Here is a 27,848-nt window from a genome sequence, read left to right on the forward strand (position 1 = left end):
ATAATTCACATCAGCTATACTATAACATCTCGTATTTCAAAACAAAGCAAAATTCCCTCCTTATGAGACAGGCAAAATGTGGCATTTGATAGGTGTTCAGCCATCGAAAAAAAAGCAAAAGTTGAATGAGAATGATGAGGAATAATTCTTATGATTGGGAAAAGTGTAATGGAATGTTTCCGAAGATATGGACAAAAGACAGGGAATGGCTGAATTATGATGCGGAAAGGAATATTATGTGGTGTAACTGGTGTATGCAGTTCGCATTAACAAACACACAGAAAACATCCAGTTTTGTTGCAGGTTGTTCAAACTTTAAAATTGAATCGGTAAACGTACATGAAAGCTGTGTGACATTGTTTTGTGAACAGGACTAGTAAAGATTTGGCAGGACTAGTAAATTTCTCAATATACAAGTCATTCTGTCTACAAAGAAATTTGTGTTAAATTCAAGCCCTTTCAAAAGAGTACACATACATCATATCTACTTTCAAAAGAGTACACATACATCACATCTACATTCAAAAGATTACACATACATCATATCTACTTTCAAAAGAGCACACATACATGATATCTACTTTCAAAAGAGCACACATACATCGTATCTACTTTCAAAAGATTACACATACATCATGTATACTTTCAAAAGAGTACACATACATCATATCTACTTTCAAAAGATTACACATACATCATATCTACTTTCAAAAGAGTACACATACATCATATCTACTTTCAAAAGAGTACACATACATCATGTATACTTTCAAAAGAGTACACATACATCATATCTACTTTCAAAAGAGTACACATACATCATATCTACTTTCAAAAGAGCACACATACATCATATCTACTTTCAAACAGTACACATACATCATATCTACTTTCAAATGATTACACAGACATCTTATCTACTTTCAAAAGTGAACACATACATCATATCTACTTTCAAATGATTACACAGACATCATATCTACTTTCAAAAGAGTACACATACATCATATCTACTTTCAAAAGAGTACACATACATCATGTATACTTTCAAAAGAGTACACATACATCATATCTACTTTCAAAAGAGTACACATACATCATATCTACTTTCAAAAGAGCACACATACATCATATCTACTTTCAAACAGTACACATACATCATATCTACTTTCAAATGATTACACAGACATCTTATCTACTTTCAAAAGTGAACACATACATCATATCTACTTTCAAATGATTACACAGACATCATATCTACTTTCAAAAGAGTACACATACATCATATCTACTTTCAAAAGAGCACACATACATCATATCTACTTTCAAAAGAGCACATATACATCATATCTACTTTCAGAAGAGCACACATACATCATATCTACTTTTAAATGATTACACAGACATCTTATCTACTTTCAAAAGAGCACACATATCATACATCTGCTTTCAAAAGTGTACACATATCAAACATCTACTTTCAAAAGAGCACACATTTCGTACATCTACTTTTGTAACACTCTTGCACATTGTTCTGTTCAAAGCAGCTGTGTATGATGTATTACCTAGATCATCAACTTATTTCTTCCATTTGAAATCCTATTTGTCAGATTCTTTATATTTATGAAGTAAAATGATCAGACAACCCATCTATGCCATAAGTGGCTCAGGGTTTCAAGCAAGACAGTCTTTATCAATGTGACTGATGTTAAATGACTCTGAAATATGTAAGAAGAGAGCATTTTTTATATATTTAAGACACACTGAATAAAAAAAGGTTGAAATCAAGATTATTTCACAAGTCATAATAAACAAATGCTGTACTTCAGTGCTGTTATGGTAGATTGATATATTTCACGTTGAACTCAAGAGGGCATATTGTATGTACAATGACTACATTGAAACCAAACTAAAAAATATGACTAAAACATGAATTTCCCTTAATGCCTCAAGAAGGTTTGATATTTTCACTGACCAAACTTTCACTGAAAATTGTTTTTATGCTGTACTAAGAAAGAAAACTTAATAAAATGTATGACTTCTTATTAAAAGCCAAGAGTTTCATAATGTTAATTCAAATTTCCAGGTACTATCTACCATTTTCAACGATAAATGTTTCAATTACCAATTTTGATCTAGTTTTCTTCACATTTAACAAATAGGGGTCAATTTTCTGGTATCTTGTAGTTTTAAAAAGTGGAATCCACACCTGACCCCATGTTTTTAACTGGGCATGAGTTATTGTGGGTGTGGTGTATGTAACAGATTTCAAGCTTTGACCCATGGGTCAAGGCCAACAAGCAAGGAAAGTTACATTTAATGACAAGTACTGGGATTTGCCATGGCAAGACAATGAAGTAGCTCTGTTCTTATTCTGCACCATGATTGCTTATAAAAATAAAACATTCAGATGTATCTTACCTCATCTTGTGGGTTAGCCGGCGTATTCATCCTCATTTCATACATATTCATCAAGAGGGTCTGCAGTACATAGAGCTGATGTGCCATCTCTGGACCCACATTATAATGGCCACCAAACACATTCTGATAAAATGAAAAGAGAAATTAAAATTATTAAAATAATAGCTATCAGAAAAATAGGTGACAGGTGACAGTAGTCCTTCATTATAACACTGTTTGTGGAAGGCATACAACTGACTGCTTTATAGGCGAGTTTACCTTATATTCTGACATCCATGCATAATATTACTATTAAATAATGAACAAATCCATGACCATGGCTGTCTTATAAAATAATAATAATATTGAGGACTTTGTATAGCGCCTAATCTTTATAAGCTCTAAGCGCTTTACAACAATAGACAACACCTATAACATAAAAAACATATAATATGATTACAAAAAACAAACACCATGAAATTAGAAAACATAAAAAACATGCTGAAATATTTAAGACAGGAAACATTATTAGATCTTTAAGTTTGTTCTTGCAGTCAAAATAAGTGAGTTTTAAGAGCACCCTTGAATGGGATCACTGTGTCTTTGTGTCTAAGTTAAGTGGGCAATTCATTCCACATTGTTGGGCCCTGGTATGCAAAAAACTTTGTCCATATGACTTCATTTTCGTAGTGGAATAATGAGTATACGATTGTCAGAAGAGGAGCGTAAGTATCTTGCTGGTGTGTACACATGGGTGAGGTCGGATAGGTATGTTGGACTAGAGTCTGTCAGTGACACATAGCACAGAGAACAAATTTTGTGTTTGATTATGGAATCAAATGGATAGCCAGAGTAGGGTACAGAGCAGCGGGGAGGTGTGCTCTGATCGTGGTACTCTAAGTATGATCCGAGCAGCTGTGTTTTGAACTTTTTGAAGTTTCTGGAGTAGATATTGAGATAAACCAGACAGAATTGAGCTACAATAGTCCAGTCTTGAAAGTACCAATGAACACACAAGTGTTTAAGTGGCATCAACTGAAAGATATTTATGAATGGAGCTGATGCGCCTTAGCTCAAGATATGCAGCCTTGCATATGTTCATGACATGTTGGTGCAATGTGAGAGTACTGTCCAGAGTAACACTTAGGTTTCATACAGACTGTGTGAATTTAATGTTAGTGTTGCTGATATTTGTTGTTTGAGGTAAAGGATGTGAATGAGACAGTCTTTGTGTTGTGATCAGAATGGCCTCAGTTTTATCATCATTCATCTGCAGCTTGTTACATGTCATCCATGATTTCACATCAGAAATGCACCTCTCAACACCTTGGATGGTAGCATCAACTTCAGCTGGGTGGCTAGATTTGTATATTTGGGTGTCATCAGCGTGCAATTGGTGAGACACTTTATGATGATTAATGACACTTGAGAGGGGCTGAGTCTATAAAATGAAGAGAACAGGTCCAAGAACAGACCCCTGTCAAACACCACAACATAGATCAACTGGGCTGGAGTGTATTCCATTTGCAGACACAATTTGTGTCCTGTTGACCAAGTAGGACTTGAAAAGGGGCCACCTAACAGGTGAGGTTGTCTTATATTGAGGCATCTTACTAAAAAATAATGAGTGTATGTGTGTGTGTGTGTGTGTGTGTGATTAGGATTTTAACGTAGCTTTAAAAAAAATTCAGTCATATCACTACGATGTCTGCAGTGTGGCAGTTTATAGTGATGTCCAGCAATGGGCTATCATGCCGCAGACATATAGCATGATGTCCCACCCAGTCACATTATCCTGATACCAGGCTGACCAGTCCTAACACTAACCTCTTAATGCTGAACACCAAGCGAGGCAGCTGTTAGTACCATTTTTGTAAGTCTTTGGTATGACTCGGCTGGGGATTGAACCCATGACCTCCCACTTCCGAGATGGATGCTCGAACCACTAGGTCACCAGAGCGGTATTAAATAATGTACAGATCCATGACCGGCTGTCTTATAAAAGGGGACACCTTACGGGTGAGGTTGTCTTATATTGAGGCATGTTACTATTAAAAAATGAACAGATCTATGACTACGGCTGTCTTCTAAATGGGACCACATCACAGGTGAGGTTGTAATGCATTCAGGCATATTACTGTCAAATAATGAACAAATCCATGACCATGGCTGTCTTATAGAAGGGACCACACTATAGGTGAGGTTGTCTTATATTGAGGCATGTTACTATTAAATTATAACCAGATCCATGACCACGGCTGTCTTACAGAAGGGACCACATTATAGGGGGTTTCACGGTTAGTATCTTCCCTTGAAAACACCAGAAGGCATATCGGTGCAACTCACTTCCAGATAGTTCAATCAATTAAGATGGCAGATGTAGATCAAGAAAATGTGACAGACCGCTCACATAATGCAAGCAGGATCGATATCTCACTATCTTAAAAAGAAATTCTATCAATATTTGGTCAATTATTTTTACATCTGTTTTTTTCTCACTAACTTGCGCTGCTTTCAGGTTTCAAATAAATATTATCTGCCCATTTCAGAACTTCATTATCTTTCCATTACTACCTTATGCTCTAGTTTGTATTATTTGATTGTGCGAAAGTGTATCGCTGTGTAAAAAGGTCTTGCAATTTATCTTGCTTGAAGAATGATGAAATTATATTTATTTTGTACAGCTTCAATCATAGCAGTTAATGGAGGTTGAACGACAACGAGAAAAAAGTCTAAGTTTTTATTATTGACTTAGATTGTTGCTTTTCTATTAATGTTCATTATATTTTTCATGAAATAACTTGAGTTTTTTCAAAATGCACAAATATCAACCACACTTGAACAGACAGGCGCACATATGAGTCATCTTGATGATTATTTTAATTTTATTTCCTTGAACGATTGGAAATTTTAGAGTATACAATTTGGAGAAATATTGATGTTAGACACACTATGCATGAATAGGACATTTGTGGGTCTCACCTATCTGTCTGTCTGTCTGTCTGTATGTAAGTCTGTTTTCTTTCATCTGGTGCATGGGCATGTATATCCTCGAATGAATGTGTGTCTGCATACGTATATTACATAAACATACTTATGGTTAAAAAAAGAGTATAAAATGATGCTAAGATAGAATGAGTGACTGATAGATAAAGACAACAAATATGAATATTTGTGAGTATCCATTTATTATTGACTTGTAGATTATGTTCTTACAAGCAGTCTCTTTTTTAAATCACATGTTTGCAATTTTACATCCGGTCACGTGTATCAATGTTGATTTAAAAGGTGAACCTTAGTAATATGACAGAATCTGTGAAATAATTAGATCTTTAAAACTTACATATTTGATGCAAGGAAAGTTAAACAGAATTAAACTAATTTTACAAAGGCTGTTCTAGATGAATTTGCTGGTGGCAATCAGAAATGTTGTCTAAAGACCCCAGCAAATTTGAGAGTTATTATGTGTCAGCATAAGCAAAGAAAAATCATGCTGAAAGTTATTGCATGTACTGTTCGATATTTGATGTTTCAAAAGTCAAAAAGAAAATGAAACAACAAAAAAAAAAATGTCACTGGGCATGTTATTTAATCTGAATATTGTACGATATTTACACCCAAATATGAATAAATATTCCGTCTGCATTAATTACACTCATTTATCATTATGATAGCTAATGTAATTATTGCTTTGTTAAGTTCCTCTGAATACATTAAATTACTGTGTTCCATTTTTAAATAAAAAACTTTTCTGGTTTAAAATATTCAGCATTACAAATCAGCTGACGTCTCGAAATCGTGTTATAATTTTCTTATCAAACTTGTGTTATAACTTTCTTAACTCGTATTATAAACAAACTATTAGCCTCGCGAAAATAACAGAGAAAGAAGGATATATCAACATATGAAAAATGCAAATTGTTGAGATTATTTTTGTTAAGGTTATATAACCAAAAATCTGCAATAAATGTTTAAAATTGGAGAGCAGAGTAAAATGTTCCTACAAATGTATCTGAAATTATGGAAAATGAATTTATATTATCAGATATGGACAGTGTGTTTAATTTAATTATTTGATATCACATAAGTATGGAAAGTAAATATTATTTAATTATCTGATATAATGTAAATATGGACACTGAATCTAATTATCTGATTTAATGTCTATAGTTATTCTCCTAGTATGAACAAAAGATGTTAGACATATATGAATGATTCATTGGTTTAACCATAATGATCTGCAGTACAGCAAAGATTCCTTCCTTTGTTGACCTTATGTTTTGCTAACCAACTGTAGAATGGTGAATTATCCAGAACTGGGCATGTGCATTGGAGCTAAGGGAGGTAATTTTAGGCACTATGATCAGTAACTCCATTGCAACTGTGAAACCCCCTATAGGTGAGGTTGTCTTATACTGAGGCATGTTACTATTAAATAATAACCAGATCCAAGACCATGGCGGTCTTATAGAAGGGACCACATTATAGGTGAGCTTGTCTTATATTGAGGCATGTTACTATTAAATAATAACCAGATCCATGACCACAGTGGTCTTATAGAAGGGACCACATTATAGGTGAGGTTGTCTTATATTGAGGCATGTTACTATTAATTAATGAACTGATCCATGACCATGGATGTCTTATAGAAAGGACCACATTATAGATGAGCTTGTCTTATATTGAGGCATGTTACTATTAAAATAATGAACAGATCCATGACCATAGCTGTCTTATAGAAGCAGACTCTGCCAACCCTGATGAGTCCATCTCAGTAAGGCAGTTGATTTTTTTCCGTAAGTTTGACCAGTTTTCAGCAAGGTGTAGAAAATACCATAAACTGTTACTTGTTCTACTAGTACCATCATCTATTCTACCCTACACGAGGGCACAGGAAGATTCTGCTTTCTGAACTTCCAATGAGGACTTTTTTCTGCTCCCAGTGCTTTGTCCTCTTACTCTGACTCCATCAATAACATGTACCAGTGCTCCAGCATCTGTTGACGAATGGTGAAAGGTTCTGACTTTAACGATGTATGCAGTTTGGGAGAGTTATGTACATTCTGGCTGGCCTTCATCATCAGTTTGTCGACGGTTCTAACAGTTACACTCCCACCAGCTTTCTTTTTATTCAGAACCCCAGCACTGACAGTGATCTTGCTGCATTAGGGATATTATAACCACAATCCATACATATGGACTGGATGGCCTTTGGGCACCCCAACTGAGCTTCAATGTTGGCCCCTGGTTCTTCCCTTGTCCGATGAATCAAGTAATGGTGCATGTCCGGACCATTTCATTGGTGGTAACATCAAGTTGCATGGACAACATTCTGCAGCAACATCAGTGTGTTAGCTCTAACCAGCCATGATAGCCCTTGTTACCAATCTGGACATCAATAAGGAAAAATCCAACCTAGTAGCATCTCAACGATTCATTCACCCAGATATGGACTCCACTACATTGGCACCATAGTTTGTTTCCCTCATTATCAGGCACTGAAATGACCCATGGCAGCATGGGACTGCTTGACACGGCAGCAAACATCATGGTCCTAGGTCACCTTCTACTGTATTGCTACTGTTTTTCTGCACGAATGGAGTCTTCAAATTTGCCACTGGACCATCCTCTTTAAATCTGCACCCAAATGAGACACAACTGACAGAATTGGGAGCAACTTAACTTGGCTCACAGCAGGTATGCATCTACGCATTCACCTGCTTGAGATTACAGTCTGTACTGATGCAAGTACGAAAGGCTGGGGAGTCTGCCCACAACAATCATTTCGGGATGCTAGTGGTGCATGTTTTCCCCAGGAATGACACTTTCATATTAATAATTCTGGAGAGGATGGCCATTGTGAGAGTGGATATTATACAAACCTAGGATTTTTATCTGACCTTCTCACCAACTTTGTGTATACACAGCCAGAAATTTCAACCCTAGGCCCAGAGCGGAACCTATCTTGGGTATTAACCTGGCTGGTAAGACAGCTTCTGAACCATTTTCAATGGCATCTCTGGCACTCCTTTTCATAAAAGACCTGCTTCCTCATGGCAAAAGCAACTGCAGGCAGAATTCTCAAAATACATGTATCAGCAAACCTGATTTACCATGGAAGTTCTGACAAGACGGGTCAGTCTTATTCATGATGGCATCCTCTTTCATCACCGAGAATCATCTTTCTTCCATCAGGCACATCAAGTAAAGACTACCTACAAGACCCAGTCTGGGCTTTCAGGTGATTAGGTAATACAAACAGAGCCGCTGCATAAAGGGAGATCACACCTCATTCTATTTCTCATAAAAGGACAGGAATATCAATTAGAACAGAACATCACATCCTGGAGTAAGAGGGTTATTCACTCAGCATACAGGGAAATAACTCCAGCTCAATGAACTTTTACACTCTTTGGCTCAAGAGGTTAGAGCTGTCACTACCAACCTAGCATCCAACCAGAACTGTTCACTAACCAACATCAGTCAGATTGTGAGATGGAGACTGAAGTCCACATTCTCCAGCTTTTATCTCTGAGATCTGTCACCCCAGACAGGCCAATTCAATCTGGTAAGACCTATATCCACAGCTCAATAGGTCTCCCTTCCAGATCGATAGACAACTTCCTAAAATGCAACACCACGACTTCTGCTGGAATTGCAGGGGGTAGGGTGGGGAATTTCCCCCCTTTTGAAGCTGCACCTGAGAGATGGAGTCCCGAGTCGGGTTACCTAGAAGCTGTCTCAGTACTTTTGGGGACTGGAGATGGTATCTCAGGGATTAGGGGACATAACTCCCCCCACCTCTTACCTATTATCCTAAAGTATTATGATAGAGTAACATATTCAAAGAAGAAACCAATTTTTCCTAGTAAAATATATTTCATCAAAAGTACCCAATCATAATACACATACACCATCCCATCCTCCCCGCATTTACATCCATAGAGAGTGTACACTTCACTCCAGTGATAACTGGGATATTCTTACAATGTGCCGCCAAGTCTTATATGTAAGGGGAGATCACTCTGCATGACTGCCAAATAGGTCAGCAGACACCTTTTAGCTGCCTTTAACTAAAAGTAGTATCTGGGAGGACTGGGTCTGCAAGGTAGTGGTAGTTCTCCAAAGGCATTATGATTGGGTAACATATTCAAAGAAGACATGAAAGAGGAAAGGGGAAGGAAGCCTGGAATTGAGTCTGATTCATGAGAACACTGAGACAGAACAAAAAACACAGGGTTAAAGATGACAGTATAATAGTGAAATCTTTCCCAATAGATGGAGAGAGGGTTTATACCACTTTTTAAGGTAGCCCCACTGATCTAAACAATTACAGAGAAATAACTTACTAGATACCTGCAGCTAACTATTCAGTAAAATTTTTTAACGAAAGACTTAATACTTGAGCCAACAACTATATAAAGATACCTGAAGAACAGACAGGATTCCAGGCTTGTAATTCGACAGTAGAAAATATTTTTATATTGCAATCTACAATAAAGAAATATAATTTTGAAAGAAGAGGAAGATCTACTGCTCAAATTTTGATTTTATAAAGGCATTTGATTCAGTGGATAGAGTGGCTGCAGTATACATTTCTTATAAATGTTGTGCATGGCAATAACAATAACAATATGGCAATCAAACAATAAAGCAATACAACAATACAGCAACACAACACAATATAACAATATGGCAATCCAACAGTACAGTACTACAAAATACAATACAACAATACAAAATACAATACAGTATACTCTATACTGAAATACAAGATGTAAATGATTTTTTTTAAAGAACTTACTGATATGAGGACTGTACGGAAATTCTTGGACATCAAGTTATCTGCAATTTTCTGAAAAACAAATAATACAATTTTCTATAGAAACTGATATGATACATGTGTTAAAAATAACATAGAAATGTTTGGTTCTTTTGCTCATCCTTAATTTAGATCTGAGTTACTCAACTTGCTGATCTCAGTTATCAATGAAGCGGAGACTGTATAATGCAATGATAAAAAAAATCCACATTGCACCATGCAATCTCGATATTCTAATTGCTCTTGTTGGACATTTTATCCCAAAACTTTTTGATGTCCAGATGCTTGGTTAAATTTAATTTTATGACATTAAAAAAGATTTGCAACAAATATGAAAGTACTGATAAACTTAATTATTCCATGTGCTGGAAAATGTGTCATTTTTAGTTCCAGAATCATGGTTGCTTCATTTTAAGTATTAGTCTTCATGCTTCGCTAGTCTTCTCTCAAACTATTTATAAAAACGACTTTGTTTCTTTCAGAAATTTATACTATAGAATTTCACTCAAAGAACCATTTTTATTTCCACTCAGTTTTTAAATAGGAATTATTGACTGACAACAAGCAAAAATACTACCCTGAAAATACATAAAACTAAACAGGCATTTCCAGTCAGTCTGACAATAAGGACAACACATCTTTAAAAGAAGCATGATACATCTTGATAAATTAATCAACTGTAATGAGCAATGTTAAAGAAACGGAAGCGTTCCATGCACAGTGACACACCATTGTGCCTCTGTAACAAGCATGCCACTTGTCAATTTTATATGGGATATGTTATTGTCATAACATTCATTTCTCTAGGTAATCTTCTTTGTACAACAATAATAATAATTATAATAATTAGTAGTTGTAATAATAGTAATAATAATAATAATAAAAACTAATGTAAAAAAATGACCACTTTGACTCTTGCTGGTTTAAGTGTCTTCAGGACTCACAGTATTAATTCAACTCCAATGGTAAACATATGGAAACACTATCATATTCAAAATTCAATAACTTAAAATTTCTGGGTGCTGAAGATGAGACCTATAAATTCTCCATGCACAACTAACCTTGGTGCAAGCTTATGTGTGGAAAACACCATATGAGCCACAGCATTTTGCATTTTGTTTATTCACATGTGCATGAAACACATGTTATTGATTCTGCACCAAATGAATCAGGTACTACTTTCATTATTGAGTACTCCTGAGTCAAGCCTGTAAAAATACTAATATTGCACCAGTAGAAATTTGTCTATATTTTTTTTAAATTACATATAGGATAAGCTCTCAAAAGATATTTTTACTAAAATTTTAATTTTCATTATTAACCAATTATGGACCACCAAACCCGTAAATACTCTATTATTTGTTCACCCATTTCTAGACTGGTTCACAGTTCTTCCGTATAATTAGTACCATGTGTCCTTCAGGTGGCAAATTCCTGTTTCTTTTCCTTTGTAATTTTTAGACTCCACTTGTGGTTCTGAGCTATTCCAGTCAAAATAATGGATTTTAATGTGTGACTTGGGAATGAAAATGTTCCAACTTTTGAACATCCAGTTAGATATGTGGAGTTTCATTCTTTTACTGTGTTTCTTCATTCCTCCAACATTCTGGAGGAACTGCGATGAGATAAATCATTTGCATTTAATATTATGACTATGAATAGTCAGGTTTTACCTGTAACTATGCTGGCAAATGTGCTTGTTTCCACCTGGTCAGTTTTGCCATCTGTTTTCCTCACAGGCTTCATATGTGTCAGTGGGTATTTGGTATATGGGTTTTTGGTATATCGGTGTTTGGTGTATGGATGACTTCAGCTTTGCTCTGGCAAAGAGTCCTTAAGGTTTTTGGTTCTACAGTATGTCACAAACGGTTTAAAAGGAAAGATGATTGAGTGTTTTGCATGTTCATTAGTAGACCAGTGTTTATGAATGATGCTGCCTATCTATACTTAAGGGAAATCTGGAAGGTATATGAGTATAAAAGATACCTAACATTTTCTTTGTATTTCAAGACAATATTGTTTTCTTGTTTAGACCTCAAAATTACATCTGCTGTCAGATCTTTGTCATGGCATCACTTTTTGTGATGATGAGACAGCTCTTTCAATCTACTTTCAAAATTTTTATCATTAAAGCAAATCCATTAACCTTTGCATTCTCAGTACCTGGCTGTATAGGATGTTATGAATACATTATTTAAGGTGACACCTTGATGGAAAGATCTACTCAGTCACTTGGATTAGAGTAGATGTCCGAATGGAAGTTGTTCTGAACTGTTTTTGCTCCTATGTCCAAATGTGTGTTGTGTTTGTTGATTTGTCCAAACATAAATAGTTTATAATGAAAATTTCACCTATAAATTGTATGGAGTAGTGGAAACTTTTGGCTTTATTTATGGCTTAAAAATTCTTCCTTTCTGTGGTGTCATTTACCATTTCACTGTCATCAGTGAAATGTACCAATAGGCATGGAGTGTACTTTACTGAAGCCATAAGATGACTGTGAGTTTACCAATTATAGGACATTACCCAAAAGGACAATACAATATATAGGAAGAAGCAGAATCTACCCAAAGGACAACACCACATATAGGGTGAAAGCAGAATCTACTCAAAGGACAACACAGTATATAGAGAGAAAGCAAAATATACTCAAATGACAATGGGTTACAAAAATATGTGATGAAAAAACTTAACCAAAAACTTCACCCAAACTATGTCTGAGTATTGACCTCTTGACTCCACCCAGGGGAATGAATGGTATTGAGTGAAGGGTTGAATGTGACGATGTTACCTTCCAAAGATGAAGTGAACTGGTAAATACATTAAAGAGTCCCCATCAAAATTCTTGAGCGCCATAACTCCACCCAGAAGAAGAATCCAGGGCATACAATCTCCCACACAAGGACAACCAAACAGCTACAAGCCCATATACTGGGTTCATACAAATTTTATTAGCAATTTAGTTTAATTACATGTAATGTTTGCAATTTTTTCCATTAAATTTCATAATCCCTTGGAATCAAAACTGCTTTCAGTTCTCTGACATGCAAAGTATGTAAACTGGTGCCAATTTTTGTCCGCCCTTGGGTTTCCATGGTTATCTCCCATTTTAAGATAATTATTATCACATGACCATATACCACTCACCCTGAAAACTGCTAGATGATCCTAAATAATAATGCAAATAGTGTCAAACAAGCCATAAGACAAGGCTTTTTGACCTATACTTCAGTATGCAAACCCAGAAATGATGGAATGATATGTTTGTTCTGACGAATGCCATCATTAAGTGCAGAAGTAAAAGGCAAGTGGTGGATTGGTATACCAATAAACTAGTACAGATGAATATTACACTCATGCAATCAACAATACAGTAATCATTTTTAACTCATTTAATAAGACATTTTAAAATTCCAAGAAATGCTTGATTTGACATAAACAATTATGTTCAAGAAATGCAATAACTCAATAAAATATGTTTTCAATATGAATCTTTGAACCACACAAAAGAAAGTAAACAAAATGGACTATTTAGAGCTACAAGTCATAGTTTCACATCTATCAGCACAACAAATGGTACAGCTAGTGTATTCACATTGCCTTGGTAAATGGAACATTTAGTGTAATATGGCTAGTGTATTCCAACAGACTTGGTATATGAAATATTTAGTCCAATATGGCTAGTGTATTTCCACAGCCTTGGCAAATGGAACATTTAGTGTAATTTGGCTAGTGTATTCCCATAGCCTTGGTAAATGAAATATTTAGTCCAATATGGATAGTGTATTCCCACAGCCTTGGTAAATGGAACATTTAGTGTAATATAGCTAGTATATTCCCACAGATTTGGAAAATGAAATATTTAGTCCAATATGGCTAGTGTATTTCCACAGCCTTGGTAAATGGAACATTTAGTGTAATATAGCTAGTGTATTCCCACAGCCTTGGTAAATGAAATATTTAGTCCAATATGGCGAGTGTATTCCCACAGCCTTGGTAAATGGAACATTTAGTGTCATATAGCTAGTGTACTCCCACAGCTTTGGTAAATGAAATACTTAGTCCAATATGGTTAGTGTATTCCCACAGCCTTGGTAAATGGAACATTTAGTGTAATATAGCTAGTGTATTCCCACAGCCTTGGTAATTGAAATATTTAGTCCAATATGGATAGTGTATTCCCACAGCCTTGGTAAATGGAACATTTAGTGTAATATGGCTAGTATATTCCCACAGATTTGGAAAATGAAATATTTAGTCCAATATGGCTAGTGTATTTCCACAGCCTTGGTAAATGGAACATTTAGTGTAATATAGCTAGTGTATTCCCACAGCCTTGGTAATTGAAATATTTAGTCCAATATGGATAGTGTATTCCCACAGCCTTGGTAAATGGAACATTTAGTGTAATATGGCTAGTATATTCCCACAGATTTGGAAAATGAAATATTTAGTCCAATATGGCTAGTGTATTTCCACAGCCTTGGTAAATGGAACATTTAGTGTAATATAGCTAGTGTATTCCCACAGCCTTGGTAATTGAAATATTTAGTCCAATATGGATAGTGTATTCCCACAGCCTTGGTAAATGGAACATTTAGTGTAATATGGCTAGTATATTCCCACAGATTTGGAAAATGAAATATTTAGTCCAATATGGCTAGTGTATTTCCACAGCCTTGGTAAATGGAACATTTAGTGTAATATAGCTAGTGTATTCCCACAGCCTTGGTAAATAGAACATTTAGTGTCATATAGCTAGTGTACTCCCACAGCCTTGGTAAATGAAATATTTAGTCCAATATGGCTAGTGTATTCCCACAACCTTGGTAAATGGAACATTTAGTGTAGTATAGCTAGTGTATTCCCACAGCCTTGGTAAATGAAATATTTAGTCCAATATGGATAGTGTATTCCCACAGCCTTGGTAAATGGAACATTTAGTGTAATATAGCTTGTGTATTCCCATAGCCTTGGTAAATGAAATATTTAGTCTTATATGGCTAGTGTATTCCCACAGCCTTGGTAAATGAAATATTTAGTCCAATATGGCTTAAGTTAGGCAGACACAACAACAACTTGCAGGTAAGTATACCTGAATAGCATGAAATGTTTATACATATCAAAAGTGAGCTGATGTTAACCATCCAAACTGTAAGGTCATGCATAATGCACACATAACTATGAGCATCACAAAACAAGATCCAAGGTGAACTAGTAGTTGGAACATGCTAAAGCCTTACAACCATTAATCAGAAAAACACATCTGAAATACTACAAAACAGATGCCTTTAAAGTTTACCAAATGACATCAGAAGCATATCTTACATCATCATTAATAGCAACTTGATTAAGTTAACTTATTTTGAGCTAAAATATTCCAAGTCTCTTCATTCAAATATGAACTCACAAAAGAACTTTTTCATATTAAACTTATGAAAATATTTCAGTTAAGATATTATAATGCTTTTGATGGGTTCTATTTGGCCAAAAATGTTTGAGTGTGTCACTTAGGCATTTTCTAGTAATCCTCCTTTTCACACTGCATTAATCCATTGAAGTATATCTACTGAAGATAACATTTTGTAGAAAAGTAGCGAACTGTACTGTTCATTCCATTTATGATTTCATGTGATCAACCAGTATACTGCATAACAACAGATCCAGGTCTATATTGTTCATAACTAGTTACATCTTACATATAGGTAAATATAATTATAGCCTCTGATGAACTTTCTTTGTCTCTTCAATTTCTATAATTAGAACCTACTTACTGTTCGTTGATCTCCTGTAGCTTTTGAGAACATTGCATTTAGAAGAGCAATGGCACTTTTCTGAACATCTGCATTGGAACTGCAAAATTATTAAAGAACTGAATTAACTGTTCTGCCATTTAAGGTTTTAAAAATAAAAAAAGCATGTAAACAAAGAATCATCTGTGTCCAAATCAGATTTATCTTTACACTTTCAACCTGTGGCAAAATATTACTTTTACCTACCATAATCAAGAAAAGATAGTCCATTGTCAACCAAGGCACAGCACCGCTTGTGACCCTGGTAGGTGTGCCTCTCTGAAAGCAGACAAAACTTCAACACAGGGAGCATAAATCTGTCATAATATGAACAGAAACTTTTAATGGGGTAAGAGCTCATCCAAATATTACATTTATTATCGGGGGCCCTGAGTGGCCAAGTGGTCTAAGGAACTCTCCGTTATGGATCACTGCCATCTCACCTCTGTCTGTGTGGGTTCGAGTCTCGGATTCAGCCAATGTGGGTATGTGAGAAAGCTTGCCAGTAGCTTCTCGTGGGTCGGTGGTTCTTTCCGGGGTTTCCCCCGAGTTCTTCCTCCACCATTAATACTGGCCACCATGTATAGCCTATCGCGTGCTGAAAAATGGCATTAAACCCTACAACAACAACAACAACATTTATTATCTAATCTGAACTTTAGGGATAAACAAAAATAAATTAAAATACTGTTAGAAATTCAGGTACAAGAGAAAACAAACCTCCATGGAGAAGAAGTTTTACTATAATAACTTATTTATTTCCAAACTCAGAGATACCCTTCCTTGTAATGCAAAGAATTTGATATTTGGCTACATAATGAGAACCTGCAAATGAAAAACAAAATGTACAGTGAATTCTGATCCATGCTTAAGAGTCCTTTATGAAGGCACTAGTAGAGTACAATTGACACTGGTGATTAATGAACAATCGGTCTCACTGACCTGGACATTTGATCCCAGTGTTCAATTTTGAACTAACTTATTGAGCAGAGCCATTATTTCATTATTAGCATTGCCATGATTGTGACCTCTGACCTTCAGACACCAATTAGCAGACTTTCTTCTTACCACACATGTAAATCACTCCCAACCTCCGGTGAATGTATATGCTCAATTTTTGTGTGGAAACCATTATCTTTCTTCAATCAGTGACCTTGACCTTTAACCTTGTGAACCCAAAATTGATAACGTGCCAAGTAAAAGCCATCCAAAACATTTGGACCAGGTCTATGATGTTGAAATAATGTTACTTTGCAGAAACTATTTTTGATCTTTCAGTCAGTGACCTTGATCTTTGACCCTTTGACCCTGAAATCATTAGGCTTTTTCCTTACCCCACTTGCATGTTCTCCACATTGTTTGGTAACTGTAGATAATGGAAAACTAGAGTTATTGTGTGAAAACCATTTTCTTTTTCAGTCATACTAACCATCACCTTCTGATGCCAGACAACACAAAATGGGCAATAACTCAAAACTAAAATCTGGGAGTAAAGTTTTTCTGATATTCACATCTTCTGGTGATGACCACAATATTTTGCAAACTTCATGGTAAACCATCTAAACGTGCTGGACTAGTTGTGAAAATAAGATCATATAACACTCTGATCCAAATCAAAAAGGCCAATAGCTAAAACAAGAGCCTCACAAAGGAACTGATGTTCTACTGACCAAACAGTATATCCAGGAATTTGTATGATGTTTTGAGTGGTCAATTCAGGAGGAAAAGCAATAATTTGCATGATGGCCACTGTGTTGGCCATAATGGATCTCTGAATGCACCTTTGTCATTTAGGATTAACTAAACTTCATAAGAAGTCTTCTGGTTAAAACTCCATTTCAATATGCACATCAGCTTAGGAGAATAGCAATAACAAGATTTTCAAGAAGACAACCATGACAGCCATATTAGATGTCAGATGGGCACCATTTTCCTATAGGACCAAACATACATCATAATAGCTCTTTCAGTGAAAACCCCATTTATATATGAGGAGTAGCAATGACAAGATTTTCAAGATGACAACAATGGTAGCCATATTAGTTCTCTAAGCAACACTGTTTTCATTTAGAGCCAATATACCTTGGGATGAATGTGTGTACAAAGTTACATGTCTTTCCTCAAAGTATTTTATGGGCATCAGCAATAATAAACTAATGGATGGATGGATGACAATGGAAAAGATGCCATCCCATAAGCTCTTCTGGTCTATGACTAGCAGAGCTAAATATTGTAGGCCCAAGCTGATTTTCAAGATGGCCATCATGGATGGCCCTGCTTAATGTCTTGGAGGCAGCCATTTCATTGAGGATCATCAACAAGTCCAAAGAAATCATAACTACATATGATAACCTCACTCGGTGAAAACCCTATAGGGATATTACCAAATTTTCTGGAGGAGTAGCAACAGCAATATTTAAATGATGGTTACTAGCCATGTTAAATGTCAGATTGGCAGCATTTTCTTTTAGAACCATCTGCATGTTATAAAAAGTCTTTTAGTACAATATAATAATGCTGTGACAATCAATTAAGAAGGACTAACAGAAACAATATTTTCATGATAACTATTATCTACAAGTTATGAGTTCAGTCAACCTCCTATGCTGATATGACCATACTGGATGCTCAAGAGGCACTATTTTAAAATTCAGAATTAACAGTACCACAGGATGAAATGGCATGCCAAGTCTGAAGACCTTTTTCCAAGTAAATCTGGACGAATAATGATAGCAAACAACTGTTCATGGATGTTGGACAGATGCTGGATGACTGATGAGGCCCTTTGCATATGTACTCTGGTCTTTAATCAAAATAGAAAATAACCCACCCACCCTCTCGAAGCCAAAATCAGAGTGCTAACTATCAACTTCTATATTGAAAAACAATTAAATACATGACGACTATAATGAATACTCATGGGACACAATCTTCATTTAGGACCAGCTAGACCCAAAGATGAATGTATGTGTAAGGTTTACAGAAATCCTCCCAGCAGTTCAAGAGCAGTAGCAATAACAATGTAGTGCTAACAGACAGATGGAAGGACAACAGATGCAAGCCTATTGCATGGACAATGGATGGAAGTCTATTGCATGGATGATGGATGAAAGTCTATTACATGGACAAATGGATGAAAGTCTATTACATGGACAAATGGATGAAAGTCTATTGCATGGACAAATGGATGAAAGTCTATTGCATGGACAATGGATGAAAGTCTATTGCATGGACAATGGATGCAAGTCTATTGCATGGACAATGGATGAAAGCCTACTGCATGAACAAATGGAAGAAAGTCTATTGCATGGACTAATGGATGAAAGTCTATTGCATGGACAATGGATGAAAGTATATTGCATGGACAATGGATGCAAATCTATTGCATGGACAATGGATGAAAGTCTACTGCATGAACAAATGGAAGAAAGTCTACTGCATGGACAAATGGATGAAAGTCTATTTCATGAATGATGGATGAAAGCCTATTGAATGGACAATGGATGAAAGAATATTATATGGAAAATGGATGAAAGTCTATTGCATGGACAATGGATGAAAGTCTAGTGCATGGACAATGGAAGCAAGTCTATTGCATGGACAATGGATGCAAGTCTATTGCATGGAAGATGGATGAAAGTCTATTGCATGGACAATGGATGCAAGTCTATTGCATGGAAGATGGATGAAAGTCTATTGCATGATCAATGGATGAAAGTATATTGCATGGACAATAGATGAAAGTCTATTGCATGGATAATGAATGAAAATCTATTTCACAGACAAATGGAAGAAAGTCTACTGCATGGGCAAATGGATGAAAGTCTATTTTATGAATGATGGATGAAAGCCTATTGAATGGACAATGGAAGCAAGTCTATTGCATGGACAATGGATGCAAGTCTATTGCATGGAAGATGGATGAAAGTCTATTGCATGGACAATGGATGAAAGTCTATTGCATGGACAATGGATTAAAGTCTAGTGCATGGACAAATGGATGAAAGTCTATTGCATGGACAATGGATGAAAGTCTAGTGCATGGACAATGGAAGCAAATCTATTGCATGGACAATGGATGCAAGTCTATTGCATGGAAGATGGATGAAAGTCTATTGCATGGTCAATGGATGAAAGTCTATTGCATGGATAATTAATGAATGTCTATTGCATGGACAAATGGGAGAAAGTCTACTGCATGGACAAATGGATGAAAGTCTGTTACATGGACAATGGATGAAAGTCTATTGCATGGTCAATGGATCAAAGTCTATTGCATGGACAATGGATGAAAGTCTACTGCATGGATAATGAATGAAAGTCTATTGCATGGACAAATGGAAGAAAGTCTACTGCATGGACAAATGGATGAAAGTCTGTTACATGGACAATGGATGAAAGTCTATTTCATGAATGATGGATGAAAGCCTATTGAATGGACAATGGATGAAAGAATATTATATGGAAAATTGATGAAAGTCTATTGCATGGACAATGGATGAAAGTCTACTGCATGGACAATGGAAGCAAGTCTATTGCATGGAAGATGGATGAAAGTCTATTTCATGGACAATGGATTAAAGTCTATTGCATGGACAAATGGATAAAAGTCTACTGCATGGATGATGGATGAAAGTCTATTGCATGGATGATGGATGAAAGTCTATTGCATGGACAATGGATGAAAATCTATTGCATAAGCTCTTCTGGTGTTTAAGCTATTTTGGAATTCTGGATACTTTTTATCTATTTTTTGTTGGAACAAGGTCTATTTACAGACCCTGATGATCCCAAAGGGGAAAATCCCTGCCAAAATGTCTGACTAACCATTAAAAGACTCACCTTTTCAAATAAGGAATGATTTTGTCAGGAGTCAGCTTTTCCTCAACTGCTGCATGTTTCCCAGCTTCATTTCTGAAATAGCAAAAATGATAATCAGAATAAGTTCACACTGAAATACCCATGAACATGATTACTTACTGACTGTTCAAAAAAGATTTACATTTTTTATTACAGAGATCATCATGTTTTCCATGCCTTGAAATTGTAATCAAAAGGTCGTGAATTCAGAGAAACAGTCCAAGTAAACTGATTCACAATATGAACATCTTCTCATGATGATCACAATATGTGCTAAGTTTATTAGCAACCTACTGAAATCTTCAATAGTAGTGACATTCACACACTTCTGTCATATACTTCATCAATCTCCAAGTCATACAGGGAAATTACTTTAAGAAATAAATTATGACCAAAATAAGAACCAAGTTTCACAGCCATCCATCAAACTGCAAGACAAGTATTGTTTACAAGATTCCATTTGGTTTATATTGGTTTTGTGGGTTTAACACCATTTTTCAGCACTGGATAGGCATATATGGTGGCCAGTATAACTGGTGCAGGAAGAAGCCACTAAAACCCCAGGAAGAACCACCAACTCACGGCGAGCTACTGGCAAGCTTTCTCATATACCCACCTTGCCCAAGCCCAAGATTTGAACACACTCGGACACAGGTGAGATGACAGTGATTGGTAAAGGTGAGTGCCTTAAACCTCTCAGTAGCCCAGGGCCCCTACAAGATTTTGCCCTACACTGCATTCTGCTGCAGGACAGAATTAACAATATCTCTGATAAATTGTTGATATCTGCATCTTCAGATGGTGACCATAACATGTGCAAAGTTTCATGTTAATCCAATGAGAACAGTGAGAATAACCATACTGACAAGAATCTGTCAAACATTACATCCAAGTCAAAAAGAACAAGAACTCTAACAAAAACTTATGAGCTCTGTGATATGTTGATTTGTGGATCTTCATATGATGACAGTAACATCAGCCAAGCTTCAAAGTGATCCATTAAACAATGTTAGTCTAGTTACATTCACAAGATTTTGTCATACTATATATTCATCTGTAAGTCAAAAAGGGCAATAATTCTTACAAACACTGTGGAGTGATTAACTGATACGCTGCACCTTCAGACGAAGATCATAACCTTTACCAAGTTTCATGGCAATCAATGGAAAACAGTGAGACTAGTTGTATTCACAAAATTCTGTCATACACAGCATTCAGCTTCAATTTAAATAAAGGAAATAACTCTTACAAAGTGTTTCAAGATCAAAGTGCTTGGTCAATATGCAAATAATATTTACCAAACTTAAATGAAAGCCATCCAACAATGCAGAAATAATGCTTCATAGGTATAAGTATAAAAAGGTGATATGATTTACTATTACTACAGCAAATATATCAAGAGTGAAAAAAATATAAAAATGTTTTAGAAGATTTTTATATGCTGTCATTAGTATTTGATCATCGACTCACCTAAAATCACTATGTACCAGTGTATGGGTCATCCACTGAATAACAAGTAGAGGAAAACTATACCAAAATATTTTCTGATCATTACAGAATTCTATATTTCAAACTTGAAACAGAACATGCCCAATAGATAAAGTTAGTGTCTGAAATGGACTAAATGCAAAACCTAACCAAGGTTTGATGGACTGAAGTGCAAACTGACAAACATACAAGGGTAACACTATATGCCCTGGCATAATTTTAAAATGGGCAACAAAAAAAACATACAAAACAAGGGTACAAGGGTAACATTATATGCTCTTCCACAATAATAGTGGGGCAACAAAAACATCCCAAATAAGAGTAATACTATATGTCCTTCCACTATCATAGTTGGGCTGTAAAAACATACAAACCATGGGCAACACTATATGCCATGCCACTATCATAGTGGGGCAACAAAAAATAAAAACCATGGGCAACACTTGATGCCCTGACACGATCATAGTGCAGCAAAAAAACATAGAAACATTCACATTATGATCTGAAGCATCTTACCGATGCCAGAAAAATACCTTATATTCTTGCAACCCAAATTTATATTGTATCACAAATTAATATTTTTGTTAATAACAATACTAAAGAAGGCTAATTAAAAAGGTGGCAGACATTTTTTTGTCCAAGGGAGATAGATCTGATTTTATTCAAGTACTATCTGAATACGAAAATGGTGCAAGTGATACTCACGTGTGCAGAATAACCGATTCCAGGATTTCAAGTGCTGGTTGCAAGCAAACACTGTATCTAGCATTGTCCGTTGAAAGACAGGCTGTCACCTAACAATATGTTTTTAAACAAATTAAATTCCAGTAATATCATTCTGACTTGAGAATAAAGTAAACACTTAATTATACAATATAACATAATTAATGCATATTGGATACAAGCCTCTATAAATAAATGGATATATTTTACAGTTAATGAAAAAGTACAATCTGACAATTATATGCTTTTGTTTATGGTACATAGCTGATATTAATTTATGTTCCACTACATTGGCTTACTTAGTAAATAAAAACTTACCTCAAGCTGGTATATTTGGTTAAAACCTAAGGCTAAAATGGAAACTCGACCATTACTGTCCTTCAGCAATACATATAGGTCACATGAACATTTTGATATTACATCAACTTTAAAGCAAATTAATGTATACCATGTATACCCAGCATATGATTAAAATGAAATTCGAGTGTAGGGGTGAGTTAATTTTAATTACATAATACTTACCAGCTACTATTGCATTGTTTTCCTTTTCCAGGCTCAAAGACCCATATCCAAACTAAATTATTCCCTCCTACAATTAATGTTGACGGGTCAGAATTAAAAAGAACAAGATCCCAGTCTGACTTGGCATCACAGTGAATACTATCCTCTTTTTACTTGGAGCTATAGTACAGGACATCAGAGCAGGATGAGAGTAGAGAATCTTTGCAATAGTAGCAGACACGCATTACATAATAAAAATATCTGTTACCTCCCCCAAACTACATTTTAACAGCAGTAATACATGACCTGTTAAAACTGCACAGCTGAATTTACCATTAGAAGGGAAACTAATGACCTCAACAAATTTGGTACTACTGTACTCACCATTATGGTGGGAGTGGTCACTGCTGTAACATGGTCAAATGTTGTACCTGAGAAGGGATGAACCGCACTTCTCTAGGTTTGTGATAAGACTGAATCTCTGAGGACAATGTCCATCAACCAGTCATCAAAATACTGGGAATACTTGGATTTAATAAAGACTCAAGTAGACCACAACTGCCCCCATCACCCTGTTACAATCTTTGGAGGCAGAAGCAGGCTGAATAGAAGAGCTAAAACATGTAACTACCTTCAGGTTATGACAAAACCCAAGTTATTTTCTGCATGGAGAGAAAATAGAGATGTGAAGATACATATCCTATAGATCAATTGCAGTAATCTCCATTTTTAAGAATCTTCCCAAAGAAATCTAATTAAGCTGGAAAGATTGCTTATGAGCTAAAACTTGCTGCCTTTTCTTGTCCCCCAAACATCTGGGAATAGAAAGCTGGAGTCATTTTCCACCCATCTGATTGTGCCATTCTGCACAAGGGTGTGTACCTTTCCCTTAAATGAGCCAGTCTGGACTGGTAAGAGATTGGGTGTCATGATAGTGGAGGATGTTCTTGTTTGGACTGGTAAGAGATTTGGGGTCATGATAGTGGAGGATGTTCTTGCTTGGACTGGTAAGAGATTGGGGTCCATGATAGTGTAGGATGTTCTTGTTTGGACTGTAAGAGATTGGGGGTCATGATAGTGGAGCATGTTCTTGCTTGGACTGGTAAGAGTATGGGGGTCCCTGATAGTGAAGGATGTTCTTGGAAATGAAGCCAGTAGACCACCATTAAGGTGGGAAGGACCCACAGACTGTATGTGATACCCAACTAAACCGCTGAAAACCCAGGAACAAAAGACTAGGAAGGGAGAGGGGTCTGAAGACTTTCTCCCTTGGCATTCCTGATCACCTCAACTAGTCAACAACAGATGACATAAGCATGTGACACTGCTGGGGCTGCGACTGATTGAAAAATTTAGGAGAAAGTCCTGACAAATGGTCAAGGTGAGCAAGTTCATTTGGCTGTTTCAACAGGCCAGAAGGTGCTTGCTGCTAGGCACTAGAGTTGTTGGTCCCTCAAATCCTGCAATGCAATGTTGTAGATGAAGCCACCAAAGACTATCTCTGCCTCTAGCTGAGCAGATGCTGTGATACTGCAAATCTTTTGATGCCTCCAAAGCAGCATCCCTGCTGAATTGAAGGAGCTTGAGGTAAAGCACCATGAACATAGAAAGGTCATGCCTTGATATCTTTGCTACAGCCTCCAGCAGACACTGATGCACCACTGGCAACAATAATTACAGTGACTGGTATTAAAATGGCAGTGACCAGTGAATGGCTAGTGACTGGTGACCAGGGCATCCCGTGAAAGGTCACCAAAAACTGGCCCAGTGATGAATATATGATGGATGGGCCCACATCTGATTTATTTAGTTGCTGCTCATTCTTCTCTCAGAAAGGTGCAATTTGCTAATCACAGACATCAGGACACTGACCTTAACCAGGCACTGCCCATACCTAACTGGGAGGTGCAACTAGCTCTCAGACTGGTCTTCTCAGACTGGTCTTCTTTTTTTTTATGGCCTTCCAATACTAATTGGAGGAGGGAATAATTTAGCTTGGATAGTGGGGCTATGGGCCTGGAAATGGAAAGCAATACAACAGTAGCAGGTATTGTATTACTGATATTAAAACAACTTTGGCAACATGTGATAACAGCAAAGAAATCATTCTTTTAATAAAAAAGTTACTTCACAAATAAAACTTTTTTGCTGGCAAATAAATAATTTAATACACAGCAAAAGTTTGATTTTTTCTCTGCAATCAAAATAATTACCTTTCTGGCATAATTATAATTCTATCTACAGCAGAAATTATTAATTATGAATGAAAACAACTGTGGATGCAGATTCAATTACTTTAACTGTAAATAAAACAATTTTGAGAAAAATAAACAAACTTTATCTATGGATAATATTTTAATCACAATATAAATAGTTCTGTTGCAATCAGCAGAGAAAAAAATTGAACTTTCATTATGTAAAAAAATGTTTTGCCACAAATACAGTTTTGTATAAGAATTTAATAAATTGGACATTTTACACCTGGTTTGTAGCTAACAGCATTTTCGTATAAACTTGATCAGGTAAATTTGTGAATATTGCAAAACACAAACCTGGGATACAAGGCTGATTCTAAATCATCAAAACATTAATACTGCCTTTTAGAATGCATCCAAAGCCTTATGACCAAGACTAATTCAGGGTGCATTCTATTATATGCATTTCACAGTGACTGAATACTATTATGTTAAATGTGTATGGAACATTCACAGTACTTGTAGTGATAGAACAGTTTATGCTGATCAAATGTTCTATTATTAGGCATCAATGTTACTCACAACAGCACTAAGATGACAACTACAGACTAAATTCTTAAAATTAAATTGGTTTGCATAATTTGAAAATAAATTAGTACATTCATGCATTTTAGTTAGTTTGCATAAAATTGCAAATATGCAGCCACAAACAAAATTATTTTCAACAAAGAGTCGTTTTCAGTGCAACTTAAAATGTTTTTTTCTTCTTAAAAAATCTTTGTGGAAAAAATAGGAATGTTTTTGGCAAATCAATGAAAATGATTTCCAATGAGAATGAAAATATTTTATCAAAAAGTAAAATTACTTCATAATTTCCTCTGTGAATAAAATCATTTTGCTACAAAGAAAATCATTTCCATTGCATTCTTCACATGTTATTTTTTGTTGTGCAGAAAACTATTCTGACTGCAAATGAAATTAACTACATTAAGTATACTGGCCACCAAAGATGCAAAATATAATATTCATTCACATTTAATTGATCAAAATTTGATTAAATGAGGATTAAATGAGAAACATTTTGATCTTTTTTAAAACCAAAGCCAGAGAGGAAGTCAAACAAAGGTATGATTATCATTCTCAAAACATTATCAATGAAAAAGTGAAAGAATAGTATGTTACTAATATAGACTCTCATATCAATTAAAAAAAAGAAAATGGAGTAATTTTACATTTATAAAAAATTATTAAGGACCAATTCATAGAGAAATAAGTGGCATTCGAGTCAGCTTTTCAATCAAAGTTTTATGAGGACTAATGGCATGGAAGCTTGATGTAATACTACAATTTACTGAAACAAAAAGGTGAACCTGCGAAAAAATGTTCCCCTTTAATTTTCATAAAAATTACCAATATACCTCAAAATACATATAAATGTTTTTGATCTTTTATTCTATTTATCTCTTAAAAGAGAATTGAAAACAAATTCATTGCGAAAATATTTAAGCAAATACCTTTAATGAACATTTTCTATTGAAATAATTCTGTCTTATCTGAAGTATATCGTAAAAGCAGTCAAACTATATCAAGGGAGGCAACCAATCTGACTAATTTCTCTCAGTATTAGATTCTGCTTTCAGTCCTTTTACATATCTTGACTGCTTTTTAAGATCAAAAGGCTTGAGAGCTAACAAAAGAAAATGCCTTATTATTAGCAGCACAAACTATTCTTAATAACAGAGAGTAAACACCATGCCGCAGACTTTGACATGAAATCACTTCAATACAAAGCAGCATGACTTGGTGGTTTTCTCTATAAATATGGAGCAAGTTAGTCATAAAATTGATCGATCAGCATTGGCATTATTGCTATATCCTTGAAATAGAATTTAACCTAGATTTCTCAACCCTACCCAGCTGTAAACTGCAAGGACTCACATATTTCCATATCATAATGTAGCCCAGTGTGCTTCTAGTGAAAAGGAATTGATAGCCCAACTTAAATTCAATAGACAAGGGAACGTGCTTTAATATAACATTGTAAGCTTTCAGACCACAATTTTCCAC

At 35.6% G+C, this 27,848-nt stretch overlaps 1 protein-coding gene across 2 annotated transcripts in view; it reads right to left on the reverse strand.

Annotated features, from left to right (window-relative positions):
• LOC149782526 (engulfment and cell motility protein 2-like) overlaps positions 1 to 27,848 on the reverse strand; it is a 139,060-nt gene that overhangs the window by 57,165 nt on the left and 54,047 nt on the right. For both annotated transcript variants that reach the window (XM_089933956.1, XM_089933955.1), the window contains 5 exons: positions 23,068 to 23,156; positions 20,857 to 20,928; positions 15,997 to 16,075; positions 10,205 to 10,255; positions 2,422 to 2,544 (listed from right to left, as the gene is read on the reverse strand). In XM_089933956.1, the coding sequence (XP_089790082.1) occupies positions 2,422 to 2,544; positions 10,205 to 10,255; positions 15,997 to 16,075; positions 20,857 to 20,928; positions 23,068 to 23,156 (414 nt within the window). The remainder of the gene's footprint in view (positions 1 to 2,421; positions 2,545 to 10,204; positions 10,256 to 15,996; positions 16,076 to 20,856; positions 20,929 to 23,067; positions 23,157 to 27,848) is intronic.

This window comes from Sinohyriopsis cumingii, chromosome 15, assembly GCF_028554795.1.
Source record: "Sinohyriopsis cumingii isolate HCF-2022 chromosome 15, ASM2855479v2, whole genome shotgun sequence".
Taxonomy (NCBI): Eukaryota; Metazoa; Mollusca; class Bivalvia; order Unionida; family Unionidae; genus Sinohyriopsis; species Sinohyriopsis cumingii.